The sequence below is a fragment of the Hyaena hyaena genome, unplaced genomic scaffold (assembly GCF_003009895.1).
Source record: "Hyaena hyaena isolate Hyena2069 unplaced genomic scaffold, ASM300989v1 scaffold_31, whole genome shotgun sequence".
Taxonomy (NCBI): Eukaryota; Metazoa; Chordata; class Mammalia; order Carnivora; family Hyaenidae; genus Hyaena; species Hyaena hyaena.
Window position 1 is genome coordinate 4,286,172 of NW_024080664.1, and position 27,279 is coordinate 4,313,450.

General features: G+C 48.1%; 1 protein-coding gene across 1 annotated transcript in view; it reads left to right on the top strand.

Annotated features, from left to right (window-relative positions):
* Positions 1 to 1,250: 1,250 nt before the first annotated feature.
* The window catches only part of ASB18 (ankyrin repeat and SOCS box containing 18), a 62,009-nt gene continuing 35,980 nt past the window's right edge, over positions 1,251 to 27,279 (top strand). Inside the window, exons 1-4 of the mRNA XM_039228509.1 lie at positions 1,251 to 1,455; positions 4,642 to 4,651; positions 20,156 to 20,268; positions 23,939 to 24,206. Of these exons, the coding sequence (XP_039084440.1) occupies positions 1,251 to 1,455; positions 4,642 to 4,651; positions 20,156 to 20,268; positions 23,939 to 24,206 (596 nt within the window). The remainder of the gene's footprint in view (positions 1,456 to 4,641; positions 4,652 to 20,155; positions 20,269 to 23,938; positions 24,207 to 27,279) is intronic.

Genomic DNA, 27,279 nt, shown 5'->3' on the forward strand with positions numbered 1-27,279 from the left:
GAGTGGCCATGACTCCTTCCTCATTGAGGACTCCAGCCCACAATGCCACTGCTCCCTGGTTGAGCTGCTCCCTCAACACACAGTGAGATTTTATCATGGAAGGCAAGAGTTCAATTGCCAAAGACCAGAAGGCTCGGAGGACTCATCCACATTCTTTATTACAGGCTGAGCCACTTCTGCTCCTTCTCTTCAGATTATCAGGACATGTCCGCGATTTTAAATGGAGAGTGAACATGCTACCTACATCAACCAGGAACACTTTCAGCTGCAAACCACTGAAAACTCATGAACAGTGCTTCAGGAATTGAGACAGAAAGTCCGGTGATTGGTGGCCCAGAGCTGAGGCAAAGGTTCAGAAATGTCATCGAGAAGCCATCTCTTCCTCTCCTTCTGTTCCATTCTCCTCAATTGATCCTTCATCTCATGACTATCTCCTGGCTGTAAGATGGCGGCCATGTCTCCACACATCATATCCATGTTCAAGGAAAGAAGGAAAGGGGAGCGCCAGCCACTACTTCTTTCAATCAGTTTTAGGATAGAATCTCACTTTTGCTAAAAGAAGAATGACATTGTTCAACAGTGCCTTGAGTGTTTTCTTTTTAAAAAGTGTCCTTTTGAGCACCTGGATGACTCAGTCAGTTAAGCATCTGACTTCAGCTCAGGTCATGATCTCACAATTGGTGGGTTCCAGCCCCTCATTGGGCTCTGTGCTGACAGCTCAGAGCCTGGAGCCTGTTTCAGATTCTGTGTCTCCCTCTCTCTCTCTCTACCCCTCCTCCACTTGCACTCTCACACTCTCTCTCTAAGAAATAAATAAACATTTAAAAAAATTTAAATAGTGTCCCTTTCCAGTTGTCAGGATGAGCACTGGGTGTTGTAAGTATTGAATCATGGGAATCTACCCCCAAAACCAAAAGCACACTGTATATACTGTATGTTAGCCAATGTGACAATAAATTATATTAAAAAATAAAATAAAAATAAAATAGCATCTCTTCTTCTTCTCCCCCCACTTACCAACATGTCTACTGCCCCATCTCTAGAATAATCCTTAACTGAGGCCTTCGGGAAGACTGATTCCCATCGCCCTGTGAAGGAAGAGGCTGCCAGCCAATGACCCTCCCCAGCCGCTGTAACGGGAGCCAGGTTTGTTCTATTTATAGCAATGCCACAGTCCTCTGCAAACAGCTGTTACCCTTGGACTCAGTTGAGAAGAAGAGAAGTTTGGTCAATACGCAAACAACACAACAATGGCCAACTCTGATCGCCTTCCTGATTACCCACTCGACTCAGATTTAGTGAAGAGATTAAAGTCTGCTCTGGACACCAAGGATGAGGAGAGAGTGAGCCACCTGATCTGTGCTGAAGTGAGGCCCGTGGACGCCGTGATAGAATTGGCCAATGACGACTGGATGAAAGACCCCTCGGCCCAGCTGCCCCCCAGCGTTCTCATAGGTAACCAGAATGCATCTGAAACTAAATTACACGTCATGAGCACGTGGGAGGGCTGGGCTTGGAGAAGGCACGTGATCTCTGCTTGGCTGTCTGTTTCTTGTTGATACACATACACACATGCTGGGCATACTGTGTGTATCCGTGTGTGTTGCTATACATCAATTAGCACACAATTCAAAGGATTTAAAAAGAGGAAACGTATCCATGGCACCCCCATCTTCACAGGGCACCTGTTTTCATCTTGCACTTACTTTGCATATGTAAATTTCCTCTACTTACAACTATGTTGTAGATGTGATCTTGTGTTCTGCTCTGTTGAGTTAATATATCTAAAGTATTTTCTATGGTGCTACATAGTCTTAATTTCCATCACCTATTGAGGTGATTAATCACAAAATATTAAACCAAATGCCTACAAGAGAGGAATATTTGCTTACATTTTCACTACTATCAATAATGCTGTAATTAGCATCTTTATTAGCATTCATATGGCTTTTTTCTTATTCAGGTTATATCCTTAAAATAAATTCCTAGGAGCAGTATTACTGGAATGAGGACAGAAAAATCACCAAATTATTTTCTGAAAGGTTTTCTACTCCCCCTGACAAGGAGTGTGTGCATTTCACTGCTCCCTGAGCATTGCTGGTGATGAATATCTATCCTTAAGTCACCAACAGAAGAGTGCCCTGGTCATGGCCACAGCCTGCCTGCCCATCCTTTCTTTACTGCTCAGGACAAAGTCTTTTCCATAGGGTTTTGTTTTTCTTTGTAGACTCCTTCCCATGTGATTTGTCTATTCAGGTCCTTGGGTGAATTCTCCCTATTTCTTTGTATTTTTTCCCGTCATTTCATGGAACTTCTTTGTATAACATATGAGAATATGTTCCCTCATGCAAGATTTTCCCTCATGCAAGATTTAATTGCATGGTGCTGTGTTCTGCCTTGTCAGATACACTTGGCCCCTGTAAGATCTACCAAGCTTTCCTCCACCCACTAGACATAGTCCCTCCCAACACACACGTGTGCGTGCACACACATGTACATGTGCACATGCACACATCCACGGGCACACACGCATGCACGCACATTCACACATGCAGGAAGTATACCGAAAGGGAGCATGTGGGAGACATTGGTGCCAAACAATGGGACTGTCATGTGATATGGAGGAAGATCCATATTGGAACGCAAGGGGGTGACCCCCGTCCACTCCCTCATGGCGTGGGGGAGGTGTACTCCCAGGTGTACTCCCAGGTGTACTGCCTTTCACTGGGGACCTAAGCAAGCTGCTTTAGGCTTTAGAGAGAAACTATCTCCTACGTCCTCTTTTCCTTGGTTTTCCTACTATCTAAGGCCATGGTCAGGGCCAGAGCGAGGCCTCAGGAGCCACAAGCCCAAAGAACAACACATTTTTGTTCTGACCTTAGCTTTATACAGACAGCTGCTGAGGCCTCTCAGCAAGCCAGCGCCCTGTACGCTCACCAGTGCAGGAGATTGTCCTGGGGTGTGGGGAGGGGATCTTGTGATCATAACCTACTGTTTGGCCTGGAGCTTTGAGCTCTGTGCTTTGCATTTGTCCTCCAGACACCAACACCCCCACCCACCCTCCCACCCCCCCCACCCCCACCCCCCACACACAGCCTGACCTTATGAACTATATACCTGCCACATGCTCTCTGACTCCTGTTGGGTGCAGCTAATGGAAGGTACTAGAAGAGCCAGGAAGGTGGGCACTTGCTTCCAGAGGCCCCCTCCCTGACAGATCTCTGATGTGATTTGGCTTCATCTTTATGCTGAAGGCTCAACTCCCAAGAATGGGGGTTCCCATTTCGGCTGTGGCCACCTCTAACTGACTTCCCCGAACCCTGTCTACATTTGTTACACTGATGGTCACGTCATCTGTTTCCTGCTGTGCTTAAAGGCACGTGCCACACCCCTCCACATCCGTTTTACCAAGCCATCATAGCTGCTTGGGGACCTGTGTATTTGCAATCCCCAATTTAAAATATTATTCCTTTCACATTCATAATTGCCCTACACAATCTTCACTGTCCATCCCCCACTCCGACTTGGCTGAACACTTGAAAGCAATGAAATTTGTGTTAGGAGAATTTCCTTCTTTCCCACAATGAACCCACTGCATTCTATATCATACATGTATCTACTTCTCCCCGCCAAACGGCACCTTTCAGAAGGGCAAGAACAGTTCCTTGCTGATGACATATTTTAAGGACTTGGATGAGCCCTGGATTGTTTTCATTTCAAGATGATAGCACACTGAATGATTCAGTGTGTGATCCCAAGGCACATCTTGCTACCAGTGACTCTATTATAGGGAAGCAGGCTGGCCTTGAACCTGAAGGCAGACGGTGCAGCACGTTCAGACTTGTATTCTGGGTATGTCACTCTGGACACAATGTAAAAGCAGGATTTGAAGGAAACGAGAAAGGGGAGGAGGTGACTGAAGGCAGTTTCCTTCCAGGTGAGAGATGACAGGGTCTAAACCAAGAGGGCAGGATAGACACAAAGATAGATGACAAATAGGGGAACTGTTGGTGGGTCCGTGGGAAGGTCCTGGTGACGAGTAGAAGCTAGTGTCACCAGCCAAAACCAAAAACAGAGGGACCTGATTGTCACAATGTGCTGGCCTTGTGCTGTGTGCCTGGCAGTATGGAGAGTGGAGAATGTAAACAGAAGTAACACATGTGACCGCCTCCCAGGCTCGCCGCCCTCCCACGGGGTGCTTCTCAGGGGTCTGGAGAAGCTCCTGCCATGGAGTGGGATACTCCAGATGGAAGCTTGGGGTCTGCCACCGACGACCTGTGTGACCTTGAGAAAGTTGCTCTCCTTTTCTGGGCCAGTGCCTTTACTTAGTAGCTCATACATGAGATTCCATTAAGGCTTCCCAAACAGAGGTCCATGATGGAATGAGCTTGAGAGATGCTTGTCGAATCACATGCTCTGGGATTGGCACAATGGTTTGTGAAAGGCTCCGTGTGGTTTTGCCACTAGGGTAATTGGAGCTTGTAGATGTTTTTTGGTAAGCTCCGGCTTGGATCAGTGTTGAGGGCCTGTCCATCTCCATGCTCCTCTGAGGCTATTGTCGCAAAGATTCATTGTGGCCGCCCGAAATGGCACGCGGGTTCCTTTTTGCTGAGTGTGGGAACAAATGGGTTCTTTCTCAAGGTAACTGTGAGTCCTTGGGGACCATCCTTGGTGGGAACAAGAGCTTTTGGATTCAAATACGCATGCGGGGTCTTTAGAATCCTTGAAGAGTGGCCAGAACTTATGGCAATACTTTGAAATGCAGCCCATACCGGGAATGAATACTGTGAAAATTTTAAATTTTTAAATAAAAAAAAAAAAGGGAAGGAAGATGAAAACAAAAAACAGGGTTGCAGCCAGCAGGGGTCAGAGCCAGGAATGCTCACTGAGGCCCAGAGAGGCAGGAGCCATGCACAATCTGGCCAAAGTATCTGGGGAAGATGGGGAAAGTTTCCACCCCAAGGACAACTTTGGTTGGCAGGTTTTTGAGCATTTGGCTCCAAGATGACAGTTGGCCAAAAATAAGAAAAAGTAATCGTTTTCTCTGCTTGTCGACACGAAACACAAGGACCTTGTGTCTGTCAGTGAAATCCCCATGTTTGTTGCTCTGTGAACTTGTTATTTCACCAAATGGAACAGAAAAAAAAATAACTTATTTCGATGCCTCTATCTCAGTGTCACAATAAGTTTCTCACCAGCTGAGAAAATGGTGGGAAGGGCTTCTTCTGGAGAAGTCTCCCCAGGTGTACGTGTCCCCTCTTAAGAAGGACAAAAATCAGAGGAACTTGAAATTTTAGCCCCAGCCGATCATGGGGCAAAGTGAAGAACGTATCCTCCCTGCGTGGCCCACAGAGAGGCAGGGGAACTATCATTGACTGGGATTCTCCTGAAGACACAATGTACCTGTGCCCTCCCAGAGCCACCTGCACCCCTGCACTGATGGACTTGGGATGGAGCACAGTCTGTCTGTCCATCTCTCTCTCTCTCTCTCTCTCTGTGTGTATGTGTGTGAGCGCGCATGCGTGTGTGTATGTGTGTGTGTGTGTGTGAGAGAGAGAGAGAGAGAGAGAGAGAGAGAGAGAAACTGAACAGGGCTGAGCACACAGCTCACCCATAGTCAGCTCCAAACACCCCATTCCAGAAGGAACCTCCCTACCAGGCCTGCACCCAAATTCTGAGGCACATGAGGACCTCCTCTGCTCCCCTAAGCCACCCCTTCCTTCCAGATCCTGCACGGCAGATGGCCTCCGCCAGAAGGCCAGCCCTGCCCACCTGGCCCACAGCCTCCCAATCTCTCCACAGCGGCACAATGCCCTCAGTCTCCATTAGAAACCCGTGGCCTTGCTGGGCTAATTGTTATACACACCCAATATTTCAGACTTAAAAGCAACTCCTCAGGAGTGAGAACCAGTCTTACACTTGGTACCCAGAGCCAGTACAAGGTCTTTGCACCGAGGAGCCCAAATTCTGAGTGTCGTGCCTGGTATGGGCAGGCCGAGCTCCTTTGCCGACAATGAGGTGGGAGGGCACAGATTGCCTTCCCACAAATACTATTGGGGTTACTCCTTCTGCAAAGAAATATTTAATTCTACTCTCTGCTAAGACCAAGTCTCTACTATTTAATATTAGTGACAATTGTGTTATTTGCCCTTGCGCCTTTTCAATGCCTATGAGCTCCCTAACCACCGAGAACATGGGAAGGAAGAAAGGTTGGCTGGGGGCGGGGTGGTGAGACCCTTCTTGCCCCCAAATGCATCAACGGTACAATTTGGTAACTGGCGTAATCAAACTACTTAAGAAACAACTGATTACTAATTGCTATTATTAAGGATGTCAGCATTCCGTGATTTTGCTGCTGATATATCATATACAAGTCAAGATGCTACTTGAATTCTTGATTGAAACAGAAAACTAGAGGCATTATGTTGTGTTTGGGGTAATGGTATTTAAGCATCTGGAGGCAAGTTAAAGAAATACTAATTGGGTTTTTATTAAGAGATCGCGCCCAGCAGCATGTATAGGTGGAGCATGAGTGTGGGGAGCGTGTGCTAGGCATGTGCGTACACGTGAAGGTGGGGCTGTTTGGGGAATGCAACCTCTCATCCAACCAGCACCCCTGCAGGCTTGACACTGAGTTCACCATCACACGAGGACCACATCCACCGCTCCTTCCCTATGCGTGGAGGAGAACATCACCCAGGGCAAACCGGACAGTCACATAACCGTCTGGTAAATGAGCACAGCCCCTCCCTTATAGGCATATTCGAACTAATGACAGGAGCGTGCAAACTGCTGGTGGCCCTGAGATGTGATGCAGTGGGAGCGGCAAGAGACTCACAGCGAGGTGACCTGGGCTCTTGCCCCAGTTCCACCACTGCTCATGTGATCTTGAACTTGTCAGGCTGTCTCTCTGAACCTCAATATGCTCATTTTATTTTTTTTAATTTATTTATTTATTTTGAGAGACAGAGAGTATGGGAGAGGGGAGAGAGTGAGGAAGAGAGAGAATCCCAAGCACAGAGCCTGACAAGAGGCCCGAACCCACAAACCGTGAGATTGTGACCTGAGTCGAAATCAAGAGTCGGATCCTTAACTGACTGAGCCACCCACACACCCCTTAATATCCCCATTTTTTAAAAAATGGGATTGGTCAGGTCATCTCTTAGGGTCTTTATAAATTGGACTCACTAAGATTTCAAGGCCAATGACCCGTGTTTCTGGAAGAGATGAACAAAACTCCATTGCCTTCGAAGTGTAGTGCATCCAAACCGAGGTCTGTGCAGACCAGGCCCTCCCTTCAAAGGGATGGCTGACTCCACGTCAACCAGGGAGGTGAGACATCTCCTGGAAGGCTGGTGGGAGACTGGTTAATGAACTTGAATTCACCAAATAAGCAGCAGCCTGGCACAGGGCCTGTCTTGTTCTAATTTTCAGACAAAATAGCCCCCAAACCAGAACATGTCACAACTAGAACCAGACCTCCATGGAGGCAGAGAGAGAGGAATCACAGGTGGGAAGGACCTTCACCTGTTTCCCCAGGGCTGATCTTTCCCGCTTACCCCGCTGAGGGAAAAAAAGACTCTAAGAAGTTGAACTTCACCCCTGGGGTCCCACAGCTGGTAGAAAGTGTAAATCCAATTCTCTTCCTGGTCTTCCACAATGCCCGTAGCTGCACTTTACAGATGGGGACACTGAGGCTCACATTTGTTCTTTAACTGGCCAATAGCCAGTTAGCAGAGGTGTGTAAACCAGTATGTTTCCCAACTTTAATCAAAGGAGGTTGATGCCTACCCACCCAGACCCATATTGTAGGAAGATCCATGAGAAAATTTCCCCACTGAAGCAGTGTACAACCCTTTGACACTACCTTACACACACACACACACGCGCGCAAACACACACACCCCACGTCAATAGCATAGAGATTTTGACTTTAAATAATACAATTAAGAGTATTAAGGAAAAACACGGATGAACGAGTGAGGTGCTCGAGTGCAAAACAGAAACAGAAATGGGAAGCAGGAGGTCAGCAGCGACAGGAAAGGAGAGCGAGGAAAGAGCTCCGCCATCTCAGCTGCACACCCTGAACCCTGAGCAGAGAACGTGGGGGCAGGGAGACCCTGCTCGAAGCAAAATGAAATTAAACCTTTCTAAGTACTTATAAATCAGCACCTAATGACACTATCCCACCACCAGCCGGAGCATTGCTCTTATTACTTTGATTCACAAGCCAGGAAAAGATCCGGAATTATGCACAAATTATTGTCCCATCTTCTTAATTAACACTGATTGCAAAATTCTTGCTAAAGTCCTTGCTAACAGACTCAATTATGTGCTGCCTGAATTGATTCACCCAGATCAAGTGGAATTTATTAGAAATACACTTTCCTACAATAACATCAGATTATCTTTGAATATAGTTAAATTATTTAGGAATAAAATGGTTCCAGCATCAGCCTTCGCTTCAGATGCAAAAAATCTCTCCCCCACCACCTAGAATAAAGACATTTATTTGTTTTCAATGAGACACATACCCTATGTTCTTTTCTTTCCCAAAAGAGGTCGAATCACTGTGAGGAGATGAGATGCATGCCTTAGAGCTAATAGGCCAGCTTCACGGCATACAGGGCATAAAGAAAAATCTTAACAGGGTGATGTCTCAGCTCCCCCCCTCCCCCAGTATGAATTGTCACTGCCTGTGGAACACAGTGAAATTGCAATTAGACTAAATCAGGATATTTTCAGAATCAAAATTGAGAAACAGGCTAATAAAGAAATAATGTATGCTGATGACATACTTCTATTAGCATCACTCCCAAGCACACTGGAGAGTTTTGAAGGAACAAAAAAGAAATGAGGATGATAGCAAAGAGGTTTTTCTCCTTCCCAGGACGATGATGGCTCCTGCAATGGTGTGCTCTGCTGATAAAAATCTTCCTCAGGCACTCACTGGAAGTGGCAAACATACTACCTGTAGCCTGGTGTTACCTCCCAGCCCCATTGTCCATCATCTTCTAATACCAAATTCAGCAACTGGATATGAACAGGGACTGGGTTTGTCCTATTCACCAGAACCCAGCACACAGTAGGCACATAATATTAACAGACTAAATAGCACAGGGAGGACACTAAAATTCTCTTGGGTTGGCCCTTGATAGATGAACACGTTCTTAACAGGCTGCAATTGAAAGAAATGCAATCCAAATAAAGGGAGTAGCAAGAGCAACCGTGGAGCAGACAGGGGCGTGCTGCCTTGTGCAAGGAAGAGAGACCCATCTGAAAATGAGAGTGTGTATACCAGAGCGGAGGGAGGGAGTCCAGGCAAGTACACTGGGAGAGGATTCCATAAGGCCACAAATCCTTGACATAGGTCTTTACACTTATCCAGAAAGGCAGTGAGGATCCATTCAGCAGTGGAAGGAGATCCTCTCATTTGAAAAACAAAACAAAAACTCTTTTATATAAGACAGACGGAGGTGGAGAGACATGTCTCAAGAAGGTGCCTCCTTCTTTACTAATTGAGTCCCCAAGGCAATACAACTCTTCCCGCCTCCCTTGAAGCTTGTGTTGACCTTGTTTTAGTCAACAGTGGGCTTCACAGAAGACCCGAGGTGACTGAAGAGAGTCCATCAATTTGAAAATAGGTCAATGGAAAGTATCCAATTTGAAGAACAGCAAGCAAAATGATTAAAAAAATAAAATAAAAAGAATAGGGACTGTGGGGCAATTTCGAAGGTCTAACATACCCAACTGGAGTCCAAGAAAAAAAGAAGGAAGATAACAAAGCAGAAAAAAATATTTAGAGAAACAGTTACCAAACATTTTCCAAATTTGATGAAAGACATAAATTTACAGATTCAAGAAGTTCAGCAAACAGGAAGCAGGATATAAATGAGGGAAATAAATCAAATGTGCACCTAGGTTTCTGGCTACTCTGCTGAGTTTTGTTGAGTCAAGTTTGCCTTGAGAATAAAGAGTACGTTCAGAGATGGTAGAGTGAGAGATGGACAGGCACACAGAGAAAAGGGTGCAATGACAGTTTCTTATTCAGAGGTGCGTGTCTCTCCCCTTCCTATAAACTTGCAGTGGCACCCCACTGCCTACAGCAAAGGTCAGCAAACTATAGCCTGAGGGCTGGCTGCCTGTTTTTATAAGTAAAGTTTTATTGAAACACAGCCAGGCTCATTCATTTACATAATGTCAATGACTCCTTTCATGCTATCATGGCAGAGCAGAGTCATTGCCACAAAGACCATATGACCTACAATACCTACAATATTTAGTATCTGGCACTTTACAGAAAAAGTGTGATGATCCCTATTGAACAGCTTCCAGTTCAAATTTTATAGCATGTGTTCAAGGGCCTGAAAGATGTGCCATAAGGTAACTTGCCTTGCCTCTTCTCCCAGCATCCTTTTATCCACCCTGTACTCCAGTGAGTGATGGATAACAGCACTACTCAGAGCACCGTGGGAGGCAGGGGAGGGTCTGCCAAGCATTGCCATGGAAATCGACAGTGAGCATTTAAAAACTTTGATAGCAACTTGGCAATGACGATGACAAGGCTTTTTTCCCATAGTATTTTTTCTTGTAATAAATTTTAATTGTATTTTTAAAAAGACTCAGTCCATGGAAAATTGAAACAGACAAACAAAGATTCCCAGTCCTTGACCTGAAGGTGTTTGAGAAACTCTGATCCAAACCACACCCCAAAGACACCATCAATCCCCCATACCCTTCTTGGCTCTTGAGCAGGCCATCTCTCTGCTCTCCTATCCTATCCTGCTCTGACAACACATCTACCCAACTTTCCTGGTGGCCCCGGAGCCTCAGGGGCTCTCAGTTTGACACAGAGTGGAGTTTGCCTCACAGGACATTTGCTGGGCATGAACACCTGTGAAGAAAGGGAGAAAATCAGACTGGCAGAGGGGAAGCCGATCTGTGACACAGGCCGCACAGTGCCATGCGTGGCCCACCCTAGGGGAGCTCTGGAGCGAGACCCCTCTCCCAGGTGTCCCACACTGGGTCCATGTGGCAGGACCTCTCTCCACACCTGAGTAATCATGGGATCGGCAGCCCCCTGGAGATGTATTTTGGGATGAGGCAGCTCTCAGCAGCTGAGGCAAACCCTGCAGGAGGTGGCTGCCATCTGGGGCGACAAGTCCTCCCTCACAGTGGGGTCTGGGCAGCCCATCTCCATGTCCACCAAGGGTCTAGTCCCTGCCACTCACCTCGGCTCCAACCTCCAAGGCCTGATGACTGCTGCTTCTTTCCTACCCACATCCCCCCTTTGCCTGGCCCTGCCTTCCAGGCTGCACCCATGGCCCCATCTAACACCATCCTGAGGCCACACCTTGCCTCTTGCTCAGCCAAAAACAATAGGATACAGCTCTTCACACCCATCGTAGGTCAATGGAAGGAAACAGACACCTCCAGGGGACATGAGCCATCCTTGTCTCTCAAGAACCTCGTGCTTTGCTCAGATGCCCCCTGTGGAGCCAGCCTGTCCCATCCCTACTTCCTGTCACTATAATGCTCTGCTTGACGCATGCTCCCCATCGGACCTGTGCCTCTGGCAGTGATCTCGTCCCACTCACTAGTTACTGCTTGTCTCACCTATGTCTCCCACCCAGCACAACACTTCCTAGAGGCAGGGACTTCTACTCTTTGCCTCCATAGAATATTTCCAAATTGTACAGAAATTTACCTTTCCACCTGCAAACTAAGAAGCATTGTTTTCACCAAACTTTTCCAAAATTCAGCCCTTTAAAAATCTTGTTATTTTAACTTGCTTTGAAGTTAATAAAATTGTAGATTGCATATGTTTTAATAGTCATTTACATTTCTGATAACGTCTTTTCCCCATCTTTCTGTTGGGAGTCCACGTTCTCATTTCTCACCAACAGAAAAATAAGTAAAGCTAACTTTAGACCACCAGACAAAACTGGCTTTCCATGCAGGGCTGCAAAGCAACCAAGTGAGCTCTCCAGGAGCCCTCCCTCCTCAACCACAAGATCAGTAAAGTCCTCGTTTCTAGAAGAAATATGAAGGGTGACAGGACATAACAATCAGATCAAAGCAACTTCAAGAGAGAAGTATTTTGCTCCCTGTGTGAGGTTCATAAAAAACAATCAGTCTTCACATGCAATTTGTCTCAAGAGGCAGGAGCTGCTATTTTATCATGTAATTAAATCCCCATGACAGTCATAAAGAAACTTCGTCACCTTTATCAGGGAAAGCTTCAATAATATGCTTTCCAGCAACGTCCCCAGAGTCTATAAATGTCCTTCCAGGGCTATTTATTCGTGGTTGTGCATGCAGAGAATCTGGCTTCTCTGTCCCACAGTGGGCATGCAGCACTCAAGGGCACCTTTGTTTCTGAGCTTCCAAAAAAGCCCTCCTGGGCGATGGATGAAAGCAGCACTTGACCTTTGGATAAGATCGCATTCATAATGAGAAGTGACTGTGTTGTTTTGCATGATCCATGTTGGGTAGCAATGTCAGGAAAATAGGTTGGCGAGGTGTTCCCCCCACCACCGTATTGTGTTCTTCCACACGATGGGAATGAGATTTCTTAATAATGTGAAATCAGTACAGACAATTTAAGTCATTATTAATAGATACACTTGATCTGAGGAAGTAAAATGTTTTAATGTTTTGTTAAATGAGGTGTGCTGTGCTAACATTGTTATTCAGAGAAAAGGTTGAGATATTTTAACATTTTTTATATTAATGTCTGTGTGACTAACTCTGGTAGATGGGTGAATGTGTCCTGGTGCTCTTAGAAGCAGAGCCGTACACACCCGCCCAGCTTATTATTCTAAAACTTTTTTTTTAATTTGAAAAAGCTACAGGGAATGGAGATGAAGGAGGAGTGGCCTTTAAAATTAAATAGGGAGAGTGAGGACCAAAACAAGATAAAAATGATTTACAGTGAAAGAAAGACCTTAGCCAAGTGGTAGTACATGTGAGTATCCTAGGGTCTGATTGGATTTAAGTTCATGGCCGTTTATAGAAAGAATTCATGTAGGAAGTATGAAACTGACCAGGCTAACAATATACATTGGCATATTTGAGAGAGTGCTCAGAATCTCACGATGTCCACATGGCGAGTTACTTTTGCTGTCCTAGCTTGTCCGTTTATTTGGACAGTTCATCCCAAAAGGAAGCAGACGTTTGCCCCATGGCCCAGGAAAGAATCCACACATTTGGCTCTCTCCAAAAACACAAAGAAATCGCAAGGTGTCTTGCTGGGAAACCCTACCCTGTGGCTTGAACACATGGAAAGTCACTGTCCTGGAGAAACAGCCTGATCCTGTAATGACACACATTTCAGGCTCACCAGCAGGGCTCATCCTCAGACACTTCTGAAGAAAAGAAGATCGTTCATCAATTCAATAGCAGGATGCAAAGATCCCGATGTCACTTGAAAATAATAATTACCATTCATTCAAACACTACCGTTTGTATATCTCATTATAATTTCAAGGTGGATTTTACTTCTTCAGCTTATGCAACCCTGAGGCAAAAACTCCCTCTCATTGCTACCTCCACGCCAAGACTCTATATAGAAAGCTAGTTTTTGTGTCTTCTATGGACAAAATTTTACATTTATAATTTAAGTCCCAAAAGATATTCTTTGCAAAATTATATTCAAATTCAGTTGACTACCGTGGCACCTGGGTGGCTCAGTCAGTTACGCATCCGATTTGGGCTCAGGTCATGATCTCACAGTTCGTGAGTGTGAGGCCCGCGTCGGGCTCTGTGCTGACAGCTCAGAGCCTAGAGCCTGCTTCTCCCTCTCTTCTCTGCCCCTCCACCCACTCATGCTCTGTCTTTGTCTCAAAATCAAATAAACCTTTAAAATTTTTTTAAAAAATTTCAGTTGACTACCTGGATAGTTACTGGAGAGATTTTGTCCATTCACTGAGTCACTGAGATAGAAGCTGGGTATCCACCCTCTTTGGATTTTTGTCCCTCTTTTCCCAAGCTTTCGCCACCATATGCAATAAAAGTCTACCACAATTAAATTTGTGTAGTACTCTGAAATGGTCCACAGATACAAGTGAAGTTTGACAGTTCTTCTAAAGGACTGAAACTGTTAAGCACACTGATTTGGAGAAAGTTATTTTCATCAGAATCCCTCTCTTTCAAGAAGGGTGCCATATTTATTCAGAAGAAGTTACTGGACCAGGTCCCTGGAGTAGAAGCTGAAACCAGCAGGGCCTGAGAAGGGTGGAGCCACAATGAAGGGGTGGGGGGACTTTCATGGTTGTGCCAGAGGCAGAGGAAATGGAGATGGAGGAGATAGGTGGGGTAAGATCCCTCACCCCACGGTGATGGACACTTCATATCTTCAGGATAGTTGGCAGTCTCACTATGTGATGCCGTTAGTGGGATGGCCTAAGACCGAACAAACCAACCAAAGAAATAATAATTCAGGAGCGAATGTTATGCCCCAGAGTGGGGGCAGGACAGAGCATACACAGTCTGAGCCAACAGAGAGGTCAAGCAAACCATGAGGGAGCAAAGCACAGGTGCCTCCAAGGTCCCAGGGAGAGTCCGGGTCCTACGAAGCCCAGTTCTCAGGGAGGAAGGGAGCTCAACTTCACACCCAACCCACACAAGTTACTCTGCACCAAAATGCTCTGAATGGTTTAAAATAGTGTCAAACAGTTGCTGCATTTATGTCACCTGAATTTGGGTATAAACATGCACAACAGCATCACTAACCTCTAGCCTTAAAAACAAGAAAAAGAACCCTCTAGTGCCACAGACAGGACGTGCGGCAGGCTCGGCCACTTGACCCACGAGGACAGCGGGACCCTATGTGCCTGGGGTTTTAATGTTGCCGTGTGGCACTGGTTGAATCAGCCCGTTGCTCTGGCCTGTTGCCTTCCTTTGGAATTGTGACTGTGTCAGGCTCCCTGTCACCCAACACTGTGAGATCCCCCCCTTCCAGGTGTTCACCCAACCCCTTCAGAAGCATGTGTTGTACAGGACCAGACCGAAAACCTTGGCTGCACTTTGGACACACCTGTGGTGTGAGGGTGGGCGGTTCTAACAGACAGACCTGACGCCCAGGGTGCACCCCACCCCAACCCCTGACAACAGAATCGCTCAGGTTGGGATCCAGGCATCCATATCTGTTCAACGCTTTCCAGGGGGTTCCATTTTATAGTCAAGATTTGAACTGCTACTCTGCAGGTGCATTGGGTATTATCTCTCCAGCTGGTATTGTTAGCAGGCTTTTCCTAAAAGAAGATCCAGATTTTGCCCACCTTCTCTAAAAGGCTTTCAGAAACCCTTCCATGCTAGGTTGAAATATGACCCATGCCTAGATGCCCTCTACATATTAATGAAATAACCATGTCACCAAGGAAAATCATTTTATCCAACCTGACTTGTTCCTAGTGACCCACAGAGAACCCAGGACCCCCACTCCCTTTTCTAAATGTGCCCAAACCATCTTTTCACAATCTGTTTAGAGATCTTACCCAACACTGATGTCAATTCAGACTTTGGAAAATCAAATTCTTTACTTATTTAAAAACTAAAACACTGGTTTTTCTGGTCCTTCTGTTTTATCACAATTCCTCGAAGATGTTAATAATTGTTCAGCAACATCATACACAAATTCACTCTTAGAAGAAGTTGAGTTTCTCATATGGACTGAAATAGTCAGAGGAGGTAAGGTTTGAGTGGTATCTTGAAGCTCATGCCTGATTAATCTGAGTAGGGTGAAGGCAGTGAAAATGAAATTAAAACGGCCTGAGCCGGGGGTGCCCGGGTAGCTCAGTCAGTTAAGTGTCTGACTTTGGCTCAGGTCATGGTCTCGAGGTTCATGAGTTCGAGTCCCATGTCGGCCTCTGTGCTGACAGCTTGGAGCCTGGAGCCTGCTTCCGATTCTGTGTCTCCCTCTCTCTCTGTCCCTCCCCCACGTGCACTCTCTCTCTCTCTCTCTCGAAAATGAAAAAAACAGGGGCGCCTGAGTGGCTCAGTTGGTTGAGTCTAATTATGTCTCAGGTCATGATCTGACAGTTCATGAGTTTCGAGCCCCGCATGGGACTCTGTGCTGACACTCAGAGCCTGCAGCCTGCTTCGGATTCTGTGTCTCCCTCTCTCTCTGCCCCTCCTCTGCTCACGCTCTGTCTCTCTCTCTCTCAAAAATAAATAAACATTTAAAAATATATTTAAATAAACAAGCAAACATTTTAAAAAATTAAAATGGCTTGACCCAAGCAAGGTATGGACACACAGAACTGTGCTGTGGGCAAGAAGGAACTCAACGTTGGGTCAGGAAACAGTGTTATTCACCTGTAACTTAAGGACATTGTTCAGCTGGTGAGAAAGGAAGACTAAAAAACCCCTTTTGGTCGGGGTCCTGTGGTCACTGCTTTATCCCGTGTGATTCGTGGAGGCAGGATTATTGTATTTTTTGTCTCCATACTCCAAAACCAAACGATGCACCCTAGAGCGTAATATTCCACAAATGCTTGTTGAATAAACAGATGATCGAATGGATTTGTTTACAGGTGTTTATGGGGTCTTTTGTTTTTCACTTTGTCTTATTTTGTTTTTTAATGTAATAATCACACATATGGCTATTGTATTCTTAAGGCATCGCTGCGATTCTCCTGAAATGATCTACATGTTCTACTTGTAAAACGAGTGCTGTCTCCCACGAGCTATTTTTGAAGCTCTCATAAAGAACCATGTCTGTTTCTGACTACTACTCCCTAGCCACTGAAATCAAGCTTGGACATTTAGGGCACTGTTGACAAATATAACGCCTGGAAAGCTAAATTTAGCAAAGGACACACTGCCAGAAGGGCCCTTCTCCCTGCAGTCGCATCCAGTTTTCCCACTCCTTTTAAAAATAACCCATGACAAAATATGTCGGGGACAAAGGAATTCTTCAATCTAAAGTGAAGTGCAAGTTGGGTCATGTTATAGTTGTGTATGAGTAAGTCCTTCAGAAATGAACTTAATCACAATCAGTCTGAGAAAAATACATGGCAAAATGACTAAGCTTAGAGAAATGACAAATCTGAGGAACTAATACTACTGCTGAAATTGACAAAGCAACTGCCTGGGATGTAGATGAAGTGGAGAGAGTTGTTGACTTTATTTCTGTGCAGTTGATAAGGAAATGGTCTAGGTAGTGTTGCCTTTCATCATTTTCTGCATGCACTGCTTCTTGTGTCCATTGGAGGCTCTGCATTCCTTGCAAACACGGTCTATATATTCTTCACCACGGCATCGTCCATAGCACTCAGCAGTGTTTTATGTGCAGAAGGGACCCTTGAAAAAAATCTCTGCTGCTCCACTGATGACATTGATTCTATCTTTGCTGCTGCTGCTGCTGCTGCTGCTGGAAGCAAGGGAAGTCAACTTTAAAACATGCGATATGAGGGTTTAGAGAGCCCTCACAGATCCATTCTCATGGACTGGAAGAACCAATTCTGCTAAAATGTCCATACCACCCAAAGCAGGCTACAGATTTAATGCAACCCCTATACCAAACATATTTTTTTACACAGCTAGAACAAATAATCCCAAAATAGAGAGGGAATCACCAAAAAAAAACCCTAAATAGCCAAACGAGTCTTGAAAAAGAACAAAGCTAGAGTGGAGATATCAGACTTCAAGATATACTAGAAAATTGTAGTAATCCCAACAGTATGGTAGTGGCACAAAAACAGACACATAGATCAGTGGAACTGAATAGAGAGTGCAGAAATAAACAGAAGATGCTTATATGGCATATTAATCTTTGACAAAGGAGGCAAGACCATCAAGTGAGAAAAAGACAGTCTCCAACAAATGGTCTTGGGAAAACTGCGCAGCTACATGCAAAAGAATCAAACTGGACCGCTTTCCTATACCATACACAAAAATGAACTCAAAATGAATTAAAGACCTTAATGTGAGACCTGAAACCATAAAATTCCTAGAAGAAGACATAGGCACTAATTTCTTTGATATCAATCATAGGAACATTTTTCTAGATAGGTGTCTTTTGGCAAGGGAAACAAAGGCAAAATTAAACTACTGGGATTACACCAAAATACAAATCTTCTGCTCGGCAAAGAAACCATCAAAGAACAAAGAGGCAACATACTGAATGGAGGAAGATATTTGCAAATGACACACCCAATAAGGGGCTAATATCTAAAATATATAAAGATCTTATATAACTCAACACCAAAAAAGCAGTAATAATAATCCAATTAGAAATGAGAAGAGGGGGGCTCCTGGGCATCTCAGCTGGTTAAGCGTCTGACTTTGGCTCAGGTCGTGATCCCATGGTCCGTGAGTTCGAGTCTCGCATCAGCCTCTGTGCTGACAGCTCAGAGCCTGGAGCTGCTTTGGATTCTGTGTCTCCCTCTCTCTCTGCCCCTCCCCTGCTCACTCTCTGTCTCTCTCTTTCTTCCTCAAAAATAAACATTTAAAAAAAATGAGCCTAGGACCTGCATCGACATTTTCTCAAAGAAGACATTCAGATGACCAACAAACACATGAAAAAAAATGCCCAACATCACTAATCATTGGGAAACGGAAATGAAAACCACACAGAGATATTACTTCACACTTGTCAGAATGACTAAAATCAACAACACAAGAAATAACCAGTGTTGGCGAGGATGTGAAGAAAACGCAAACCTAGGCACTGTTGGTAGGAATGCTAACCGCTGCAGCCACTGTGGGAAACAGGCCGAGGGGCTCCTGTTGTGTCTGTGTTGGTTACAGCTACAAAATCCATGTAGCAACAGGATCCCACAGGTGTGTGTCCCTGGCTGAGGGGACGGGGGCTGCTGTTACTACCCCTCCCTCAGGACCCCTGTGTGTGTAACTGTCCTGGACATGTGTTCCGCTGCTTCTGCTCTGCGCATCCAGACAGCACCCTCCTGAGCCTCTGTCCTCCCTTGAGCCTTTGGTCACATGTTTTTATTATAACTCACATGGACACCGCAAAGGATGCTGTTGCTCAATGACAGTGGTCCATTCTAACTTCTTAAGAGGAGAAAAAATAAGAATAAGAAAAAAGAGGGGCGCCTGGGTGGCTTAGTCGGTTAAGCGTCCGACTTTCGCTTGGGTCATGATCTCGCGGTTCGTGGGTTCAAGCCCCGCGTCGGGCTCTGTGCTGACTGTCAGCTCAGAGCCTGGAGCCTGTTTCAGATTCTGTGTCTCCCTCTCTCTCTGACCCTCCCTTGCTCACACTGTCTCTCTCTTCAAGAAATAAATAAAAATATTTTTAAAAAAAAGAATAAGAAAAAAGATGTAAGGATTGCATATTACCTACATTATAAGAAAAAAATGATTTCATTAATGTTCAGACAATAAAATAAAGCCCTACACTAACTGTAACAAATAATTAGGAAGACACCAACAAAAAGCTATTACCATTCATTTAAAAACCAGAAATTGTGGCATTTCCCATCTTCAGCAAGGGATGTGCATTTGGGGATCAGTTCTGAACAACTGGAAGAAACTTGCGCGCACCAGGTCACAGGTGATGCCTTTGGAGATCTCTGGTCTGCCCTATGAATAGAACCTGGTCCTTTGTAGCATCCAGCTGGGCCTCCATACGTGCTCAGGGCTGACACAGCCCTTGGAATACACATCCACCCACCCTTGTTCACAGCGGCAAAGAAAGTGACGGGCCAAAAGGAAGAAGACATCCTATAGAGCAGGAGAGAGAAGCCCCGCCCATGTTAGGGTGTCTGCCCTTGGGTGCAGAGCTGTCTTGGAGATAAATAGATGTGTGTGTGATAAATAGATGTGTCTGTCTCTGGAAGTCGAATCTATATAATCACAAGGTTGAATGCTCTGGCATCCCAGTGGTCACACGATGCTGGTCATATCAAGTAACCATGATCACATCAGAGCCCGCAGGAGTTATAAATACACCACCACCGAGCCCCAACTGGATAACAATTGAGTAATGACAATAGAAATAGCTCACACTCCGTAAGACCGTCTTTCCCCTTCCTGAAGAACTCTCCTGAAAGAGCAGCATTGCAATGGAGAGATGGGCAGAGCCCGTTAGAGGAGAACTTCAAATCTTTCAGAAGATGGAAAAAGAGCTTCAAGCTAGAGCTGGGCCCCCAGTGCTCGAGTACCATGCTGCCTTGGTCACGGGCAACCTGAGCCGTCTTGAGCTGCTCACAAACCAGTTCTTCCAGGATGCCAATGTGGTGTTTGAGATCAAGAAGGATGAGATGGAGTGGCAGGTGAAATCCCCAGCCACATTTGGACTGTCAGGTACCCCTTTTCCTTTAAAGCTTGGCTGTTTATTTTTAAGGAGCTACTAACACTCCTCTGGACACGTTAAGTCCAGGGTGTAGACCACTCCCAGAGGAGCTGCATTTAACACACTGGAGCAAAGGACTTCTATAAACGAAATCTGGTTTTACAATGTTTTAAGTGATGATGTGTGAGAAATCAAATTAGAAAGGCCAAAATGATGGTAAGAAGTGCTCATCTGAGCACTGGAAGTGTCTGTTGTCTTTAAAAACGGGACCTTGGTTTGGGTGATGATCTACCAGTGGCTGCACCTGGCAGCTGGGGAGGCAGGAGACAGAGTGCTCCCGGAACTGTCCCCTGGCATGCAACCCTGCTCACGGGCCTTCTAGGAACCTGTGAGCACCACAGCTAAAACAGGGGGGCTGGGGCCCAGCCAGTGTCAGCAGAGGGAGAGCCCTTAGCAGGTGCTCCTCTTGGAACCCAGGGGAGCCCGAGAATGGGGGAGGGAGGGAAAGAAATCAGGGGTCCCTAAGTCATATGTCTAAGTGCATTCTTGTAGCCTGAATACTGCTCTGTGCTGGGCTGGCAAGAGACACGCCCGTCCAAGGAAAAGACACCCCTTCACCCCACTTGGGATGAAGAGACTTGCTGACCACCAGGCTGTTACCGGCGCTTTCTCGTCTCACTCTCTGCATTGGGCACCCTTCCCCCAGAGCATCCATATGCAACACCTTTACCATGAGGGTTCGTGTGTTGGCATCCATAGCAGCTCTGCCAGACTAAAAGGATTTGAGACGCTGTGGTCAGTGGGCCAACAGCCAGTGTCCCATGCCCCATGTGCCTGAATTGTGGGCTCCGGCAGGCAAAGAATGCAGAAGGTCAGGGGGCACCGGGGTGGCTCAGTCAGTTGAGCATCTGACTTCGGCTCAGGACGTGATCTAGCAGTTTGCGAGTTCGAGCCTCACATCGGGCTCTCTGCTGTCAGCACAGAGCCTGCTTTGGATCCTCTATCCTCCTCTCTCTTCCCCTGCCCTGCTTGACCTCTCTCTCTCTCTCAATCTCTCTCTCTCAAAAATAGATAAACATTTAAAATTTAAAAAAAAATTGCAGAAGGTCAGTTTCCAAAGAACTGACACGGTCCTCTTTATACCTCACCCAGGGAAAAGGAAATAAACCCAAAACACTGTCACAGGGCTGTACTCATTTTCCTGAGCTAGAAAGTCTACGTGTGGGGTTGGGGAGGGCTCGATTCATTGTTGAACGCTTGATTAATGCCAGTTTTCTTAATCACATACCTCCCAGCCCTGGACACACTCAACCACACTCAACTGTTGCTGTTTCAAATAGGTGTTAATGTTAACCCATGGTCTGATTCCAAAGGCTTCTTCCTTTTTTCTGCCTTAATCTTTCCACCCCTGAATTCTGCTGGTTTTCTCTGGCGTGCCACGCCCAAACAACAGAAAGGGCATTCCGGCCACAAAGGGGGTGAGCTGTTCCCTCGGAAAGGGGCAGTCCTTTCCGCCAGTGCTGGCCTCCCTGTAGACTGGGAAGAGACAGCGGGTGGCGCTCAGGGCTGCGACTCTCCATGCTCCCTGGGCTCAGCCACTCGACTTTTCTTGAAGCTGACCCCGGCAGCAGAAAGGACCAAACACGGCTTGCAAACAGCACCCTGTCTCATATGAGAACTTGCTGGTGGCCAATCCCAGCTCCCCCTGCGAGAACACTAGCAGGTTCGCAGTGCAGGCCTCCAGTACCTCAGTGTGTCCAGGAGGAAACACCAGCCCCACCCAGCTCGCACTCCAAGGCGAGCGTCGGCATGGAGAGCTGGCATCTGGAGGCACGTGCCACATGGGGAGAAGCCTATGTCCATGTTCCTCCTGGCGGCAGAACCTGGACCACCGAGCGGGGATTATAGGCGACTGATTCAGGCTTTCTGATCCACATGGCTGCCTCAGAACTTGGGTTTTCTTGAAGACCTAATGGAAGCTTACCACCATCTCCCAGGACCTGGACAGAGGTGCTGGCCCTAAGCTATGGCTGAGCTGAACGCCCAACCCAGACTCCTTCCTTCAGTCCTTGGGAAGACTCAGGGATCCAGGAGTGGGTGATCAGAGCTGCTGGGGGTGGATGGCGTTGGGTTGGGAACTTGGCGTGCCCAAGAGCATGGAGCACCCCATTCCTTGCCCTCCCCAACCCAGTAAGTAGACTTCCTAGCTCAGGAAAACGGGTACAGTCAGAGCCAGGCGCTGGCGGCTGCAGGAATGTAGACCACTGTTTCATCAAGGACCATAAGCGTCCATCCCCCTCCAAATCACACCCGGTCTTCACTGGGAAGGGCAGAACAAACCCGTGCAGACCCACATGCCAGGGCCCTGGCCACCACCATCCACCGCCAGGACGACAGGCCCCACACCCCCCACCTAAGTGTGCAACAACCTTCGGGCTGGGCCTCAGGGACACAGGGCAGGCTGGAACCCTGCACCACATGCAGGTAGGTAATTATGAGTGGTCTTTCAAAACCTGCTCAGCATGGGTCCCAGGAAGGAGGTGGCCTGTGAAAAGGGTCTCCTCTGCAGCTCATTACAGCCATGGTATCGATTCTTCCATCATTATCAGAAGGCATTCCTGCCATGTGAAATCCAGTCCCTTGAAGTGTATTCACCAGGGACTGCTTCCCCCATTTCCACGAGCGCTCCTGGCCGCTAACAACCTTCCATGGGCCTTTTGAAAGCCCAAAGTTTTCAGAGAAGTACAATGTGTAGCACCTGCTCCATTCATCCGTCAAGAAAGAGCAACCCTATACACACATGCGCACACACGCACACACACAACCCTAAAAAGCGCAAAGAAACAAACCAGAATTGTGCTGAATGTGGACATCACATCAAAGGGAGCTTCTGAAACCCAGCGGCTTCCAAGAGCACTAAACTTTCTAAGGCCTTTCCTTGAGCAACCTTGGTGCCGGGGGTCAGTTTGTTTCGCCCGCTGTCTTCTCCGTTAATGATAAAGGGATAAGTTTGGGGTTCAACGAGAGAGAGAGAGCTGGATTCCAGAAAAATCCACAGCACACTTTCCTCCCTCAGGCTGTCCCTAATTCAGAGCCTGGAAAATGTGAATCCCTGGCTTACAGTCTCCCGCCGTCCACCCACTTGGCCAGCTTCTCATTCCTCACATTATAGCCGAGTCCTCAGGGGCCCCCCCGGCCCCGCCGCGTATTTGGCAAGGTTCTCTTGCTTCTCAATACCCTCCATTCCCTCTGGCTTGGTTTTGGCCCTAATAATCTCCTTTTTATTCCTTTTCTCCCCCTTGCGTCTCCATCTTCCTCTCCGGTGCCTGTGAGGCTCTCCTTTCCGCTTCCTACACTTCATTTTCCTGGAGAGCTCTCTCTGCCCCTCTCCGCCTTTGTCTCTGCACGTGTCTCCCTAGAATGGGAGACAGCTCCCCTCCCCTCCCCTCCCCCTCCCCTCTCCTCTCCTCTCTCCTCTTCTCTCTGTGCGTCTAGCTGGACATCACCCGCATTCTTGGTTCAACCCTCTGCGTCCTTATATGCCTCTATATGGCCCGTCTGTCTTCATGTAGCTACATGCCCACCTGGTAGCTACTTCTAAGAGATGGTTTCACCCTATTTGGGCCTCAATGGCCACAGCCCCCACCGGTCTCTCCCTCACTGCACCCCTCCTCTCCCCAGGCCTCTGGACCCTGGAGTACAAGCGTGAGCTCACCACGCCTCTGTGCATCGCCGCGGCCCGCGGCCACACAGCCTGCGTGCGCCACCTGCTCGAGCGCGGCGCGGACCCCGACGCCAGCCCCGGGGGCCAGGGAGCCCTGCACGAGGCCTGCCTGGGGGGCCACACGGCCTGCGCCCAGCTTCTGCTGCAGCACGGCGCCGACCCCGACCTGCTCAGCGCCGAGGGCCTGGCGCCCCTGCACCTCTGCCGAACGGCCTCCTCGCTCGGGTAAGGACACGCGGCCCAGCCGGGGGCCACAGACCCTGACCCGCCGGGGCCGAGGCTCCTCGGGAGGCCGGCCACGCCCTGGGCCCCTGGCCCCGCCCCCAGGCTCCGCCCCTAGAGGCGGCAGCCTCCGCCCCCAGACCCCGCGGCCTCCGTGGTCCCTCAGGACCCAACGGGTCCCCCGCCCCATCCCTGGACCCTGCACCCAGACTCCGCCTGTCCCAGAATCCGGGACCCCGCCGCGGTCACCGCCCCGGGACCAGCCCGCCCCAAGCCCGCTGCGGACTCCGCCCCCCCGCCCTGTGCACCCCCACGCAGCAGCAGCACCCAGCCGGCCCCGGCTCTGCCCGCGGATCTCAGACCCCGCGTGCGCCCTGACCCCACCCACACGCTCGCCCGGGCCTCGGCCACCCTCTCGGTGACCCCGGACCGCGACCTACCCTCGGTCCCCTCTCCCCACCACCCGCCCCAGACCCTAAGTCCCTGACCCGGGGCCCGGGACGGACTGGCCGGAGCCCCTACCCCGGCCCTTGCCTCGCGACTCATACCCGGAGCCCCTAGGACCCCAGACCCGGACCCCACCGCACCCCGAGAGTACTGGATCCTCCTGGCGGCCAGGCCTCGGAGCCCGGGCCCCAGTTCGCAACCCCAGACCCCGACTCCCCGGACCCTCTGACCCCAGTGCGCAGCCCCGGACCCCGACTCCCCCGGACCCCAGGTCGCAGTCCCCGGACCCCGGACCCCAGTGCGCAGCCCCGGACTCCGGACTCCGACTCCCCCCGCCCTCAGGTCGCAGTCCCCGGACCCCGGACCCCGGACCCCGACTCCCCCGACTCCCCCGGCCCCCGGCCCCCGGGCGGGTGTAATTAGCGCTTGATTGCGAGCGCGAGGCGGGAGGCGCCACACCGAGGTAATGAGCGGGGTGATCACAGGCCCGCAGACGCCGGCGCTGACGAATGCTAAAAGGCCACTGGCGGAGTCGGAGGCTGAAAAATTAGGGTTTTTAATGATAATTTTATGCAGAATAATTGTCACAGTGTGACATAAATGGTTAGCGCCTCGGGCGGGGCTGCGGAGTCCCACGGGAAGCCGCGCTGCGCCCCGCGTCGTCGCGCGCCTGCCCGGGCGCCGGGGCTCGGGGTTCTGGAAGCTCCGCGGCTGCCCCCCCCCCGCGGCCCCCCTTCCAGGGCGTCTGTCCCCGCGGGGCCCCCGAGTCCCGGGGGGAGGCAGGCGGCGCGCCGCGTCGTAGCGCGGGGTTCTGCTTGGGGTCTCGGCTTGCATTGTCATCGTGACACTTCGTGAGTCAAGATGGCCTGGTCCCTGCCCTTGGGGTGTAATTGCCGGCCTTCTCTCGCTGCGGCGGGGACTGAATCACAGCACCGCGTTAAGAACAGGCAGGGCCACGGGGCTCTCGGGGACCCAGGCTGGGCCACCGCCTTCCAATGTCACTCGAGAGAAGAACAGGGACCAAGAAGGGCATGAGGACTATTGGGTCCTGAGAGTGACTACAGGAAAAAATATTCTAAATATATATGTATTCTTTTTAAGTGTATTTATTTTGAGAGAGGGCGCACCTGCAGGAGCGGGGGAGGGGCAGAGAGGGAGCGAGAACCCCAAGCTGTTTGGGGCGCGGGACCTGATCACACCAGACAGGACTCCATCTCACCAACTGTGAGATCATGACCGGAGCCCAGATGGAGTCCCATGCTTAACCCCCTGAGCCACCCAGGCGCCCCCTAAAAATAGGCTTTTTAAAGCAGCTTCCCTCAGTGTCACTGGCATACGGTAAGTTGCACTTGTTTTAGGTGTGCAGTTGGCTACCTCTGGACCGACATATGCATTCAGGAAATCAGCCCCACCATCAAAGTGGTGAACATGCCCCACACTGTCAACAGTTCACGGTTATGCTGCCTCCCCTCCCCCATTATCATCCCACTAATCTGCTTTTTATTCACTATCATTTATCTGAATTTGCCAGTATTTACATTGTGTCTGACTTCTTTCATGCAACACAATTACTTTGCGATTCATCATATTGTTTGGTGCATCCATAATTCACTCTTTCCCACTGCTGAGCGGTACCCCCGGTATGGGACCACAGTGTGTTTATCCGTGTGCGTACGTCGAAAGACATTGGATTGTTTCCAGTTTGGGGCTATCACAAATAAAGCTGCTATGAACATAAAGTTCTAGCTTTTGTATGGGTCTATGCTTCCATTTCTCCTGGACGTGTGCCTAGGATTGGAATGGCTGGCTTGCATATGAGTAAAAGGTAACCTTTTCACGCCAAACTGTTTCCAAAGTCATTGTGGCAAGTTGCATTCCCACCACCGGTGTATGAATGTTCTAGTTGTTTCACATCCTTGCTAGTGGTCGGTTTCGGTCACTCTTTAATTGTAGGCATTCTAATAGGTGTGTGGAAACATACTATTGTAGTTTTGATTTGCAATTCCCTAAAGACGAGTGATGTTGAGCATCTTTTCCTGTACCTGTTTGACATCTATAGGTCTTCTTAAGCGAAGTGCCTGTTCAAATCTTGTGCCCTCACCCTTTTTTGACATTGGGTTGTTTTCTTCTTAAAACTTGAGATTCCTTTATGTATTCTGAATTCAAGTCCCTCATCAGACATATAATTTGAAAATATTATCTCCCAACCTATGGGTTGTATCTTCTTTTCTTTAAAATATGCCTTTTAGGAAAATAAATGCCTTTTAGGGGCTCTTGGGTGGCTCAGTGGGTGTCTTCTTGATTTCAGCTCAAGTCATGATCACACAGTCATGAGACTGAACCCCACCTCAGGGTCCACACTGAGCATGGAGCCTGCTTGGGATTCTCTCTCTCTCTCTCTCTCTCTCTCAAAATAAATAAACACTTTTTAAATGCCTTTTGAAGAAGAGCAATTCTTAATTTTGGTGGAATCAGCTTATCAATTTTTTTCTTTAGAAATTACCCTGGGTTATAATATCTAAAATAATAATAATAATCTTTGCCTAACCCAGAGTCACAAACATTTCCTCCTGAATTTTCCTCTATAAATGTAGTAATTTTACTTTTTGCATTTAAGTCTGTGACCCAT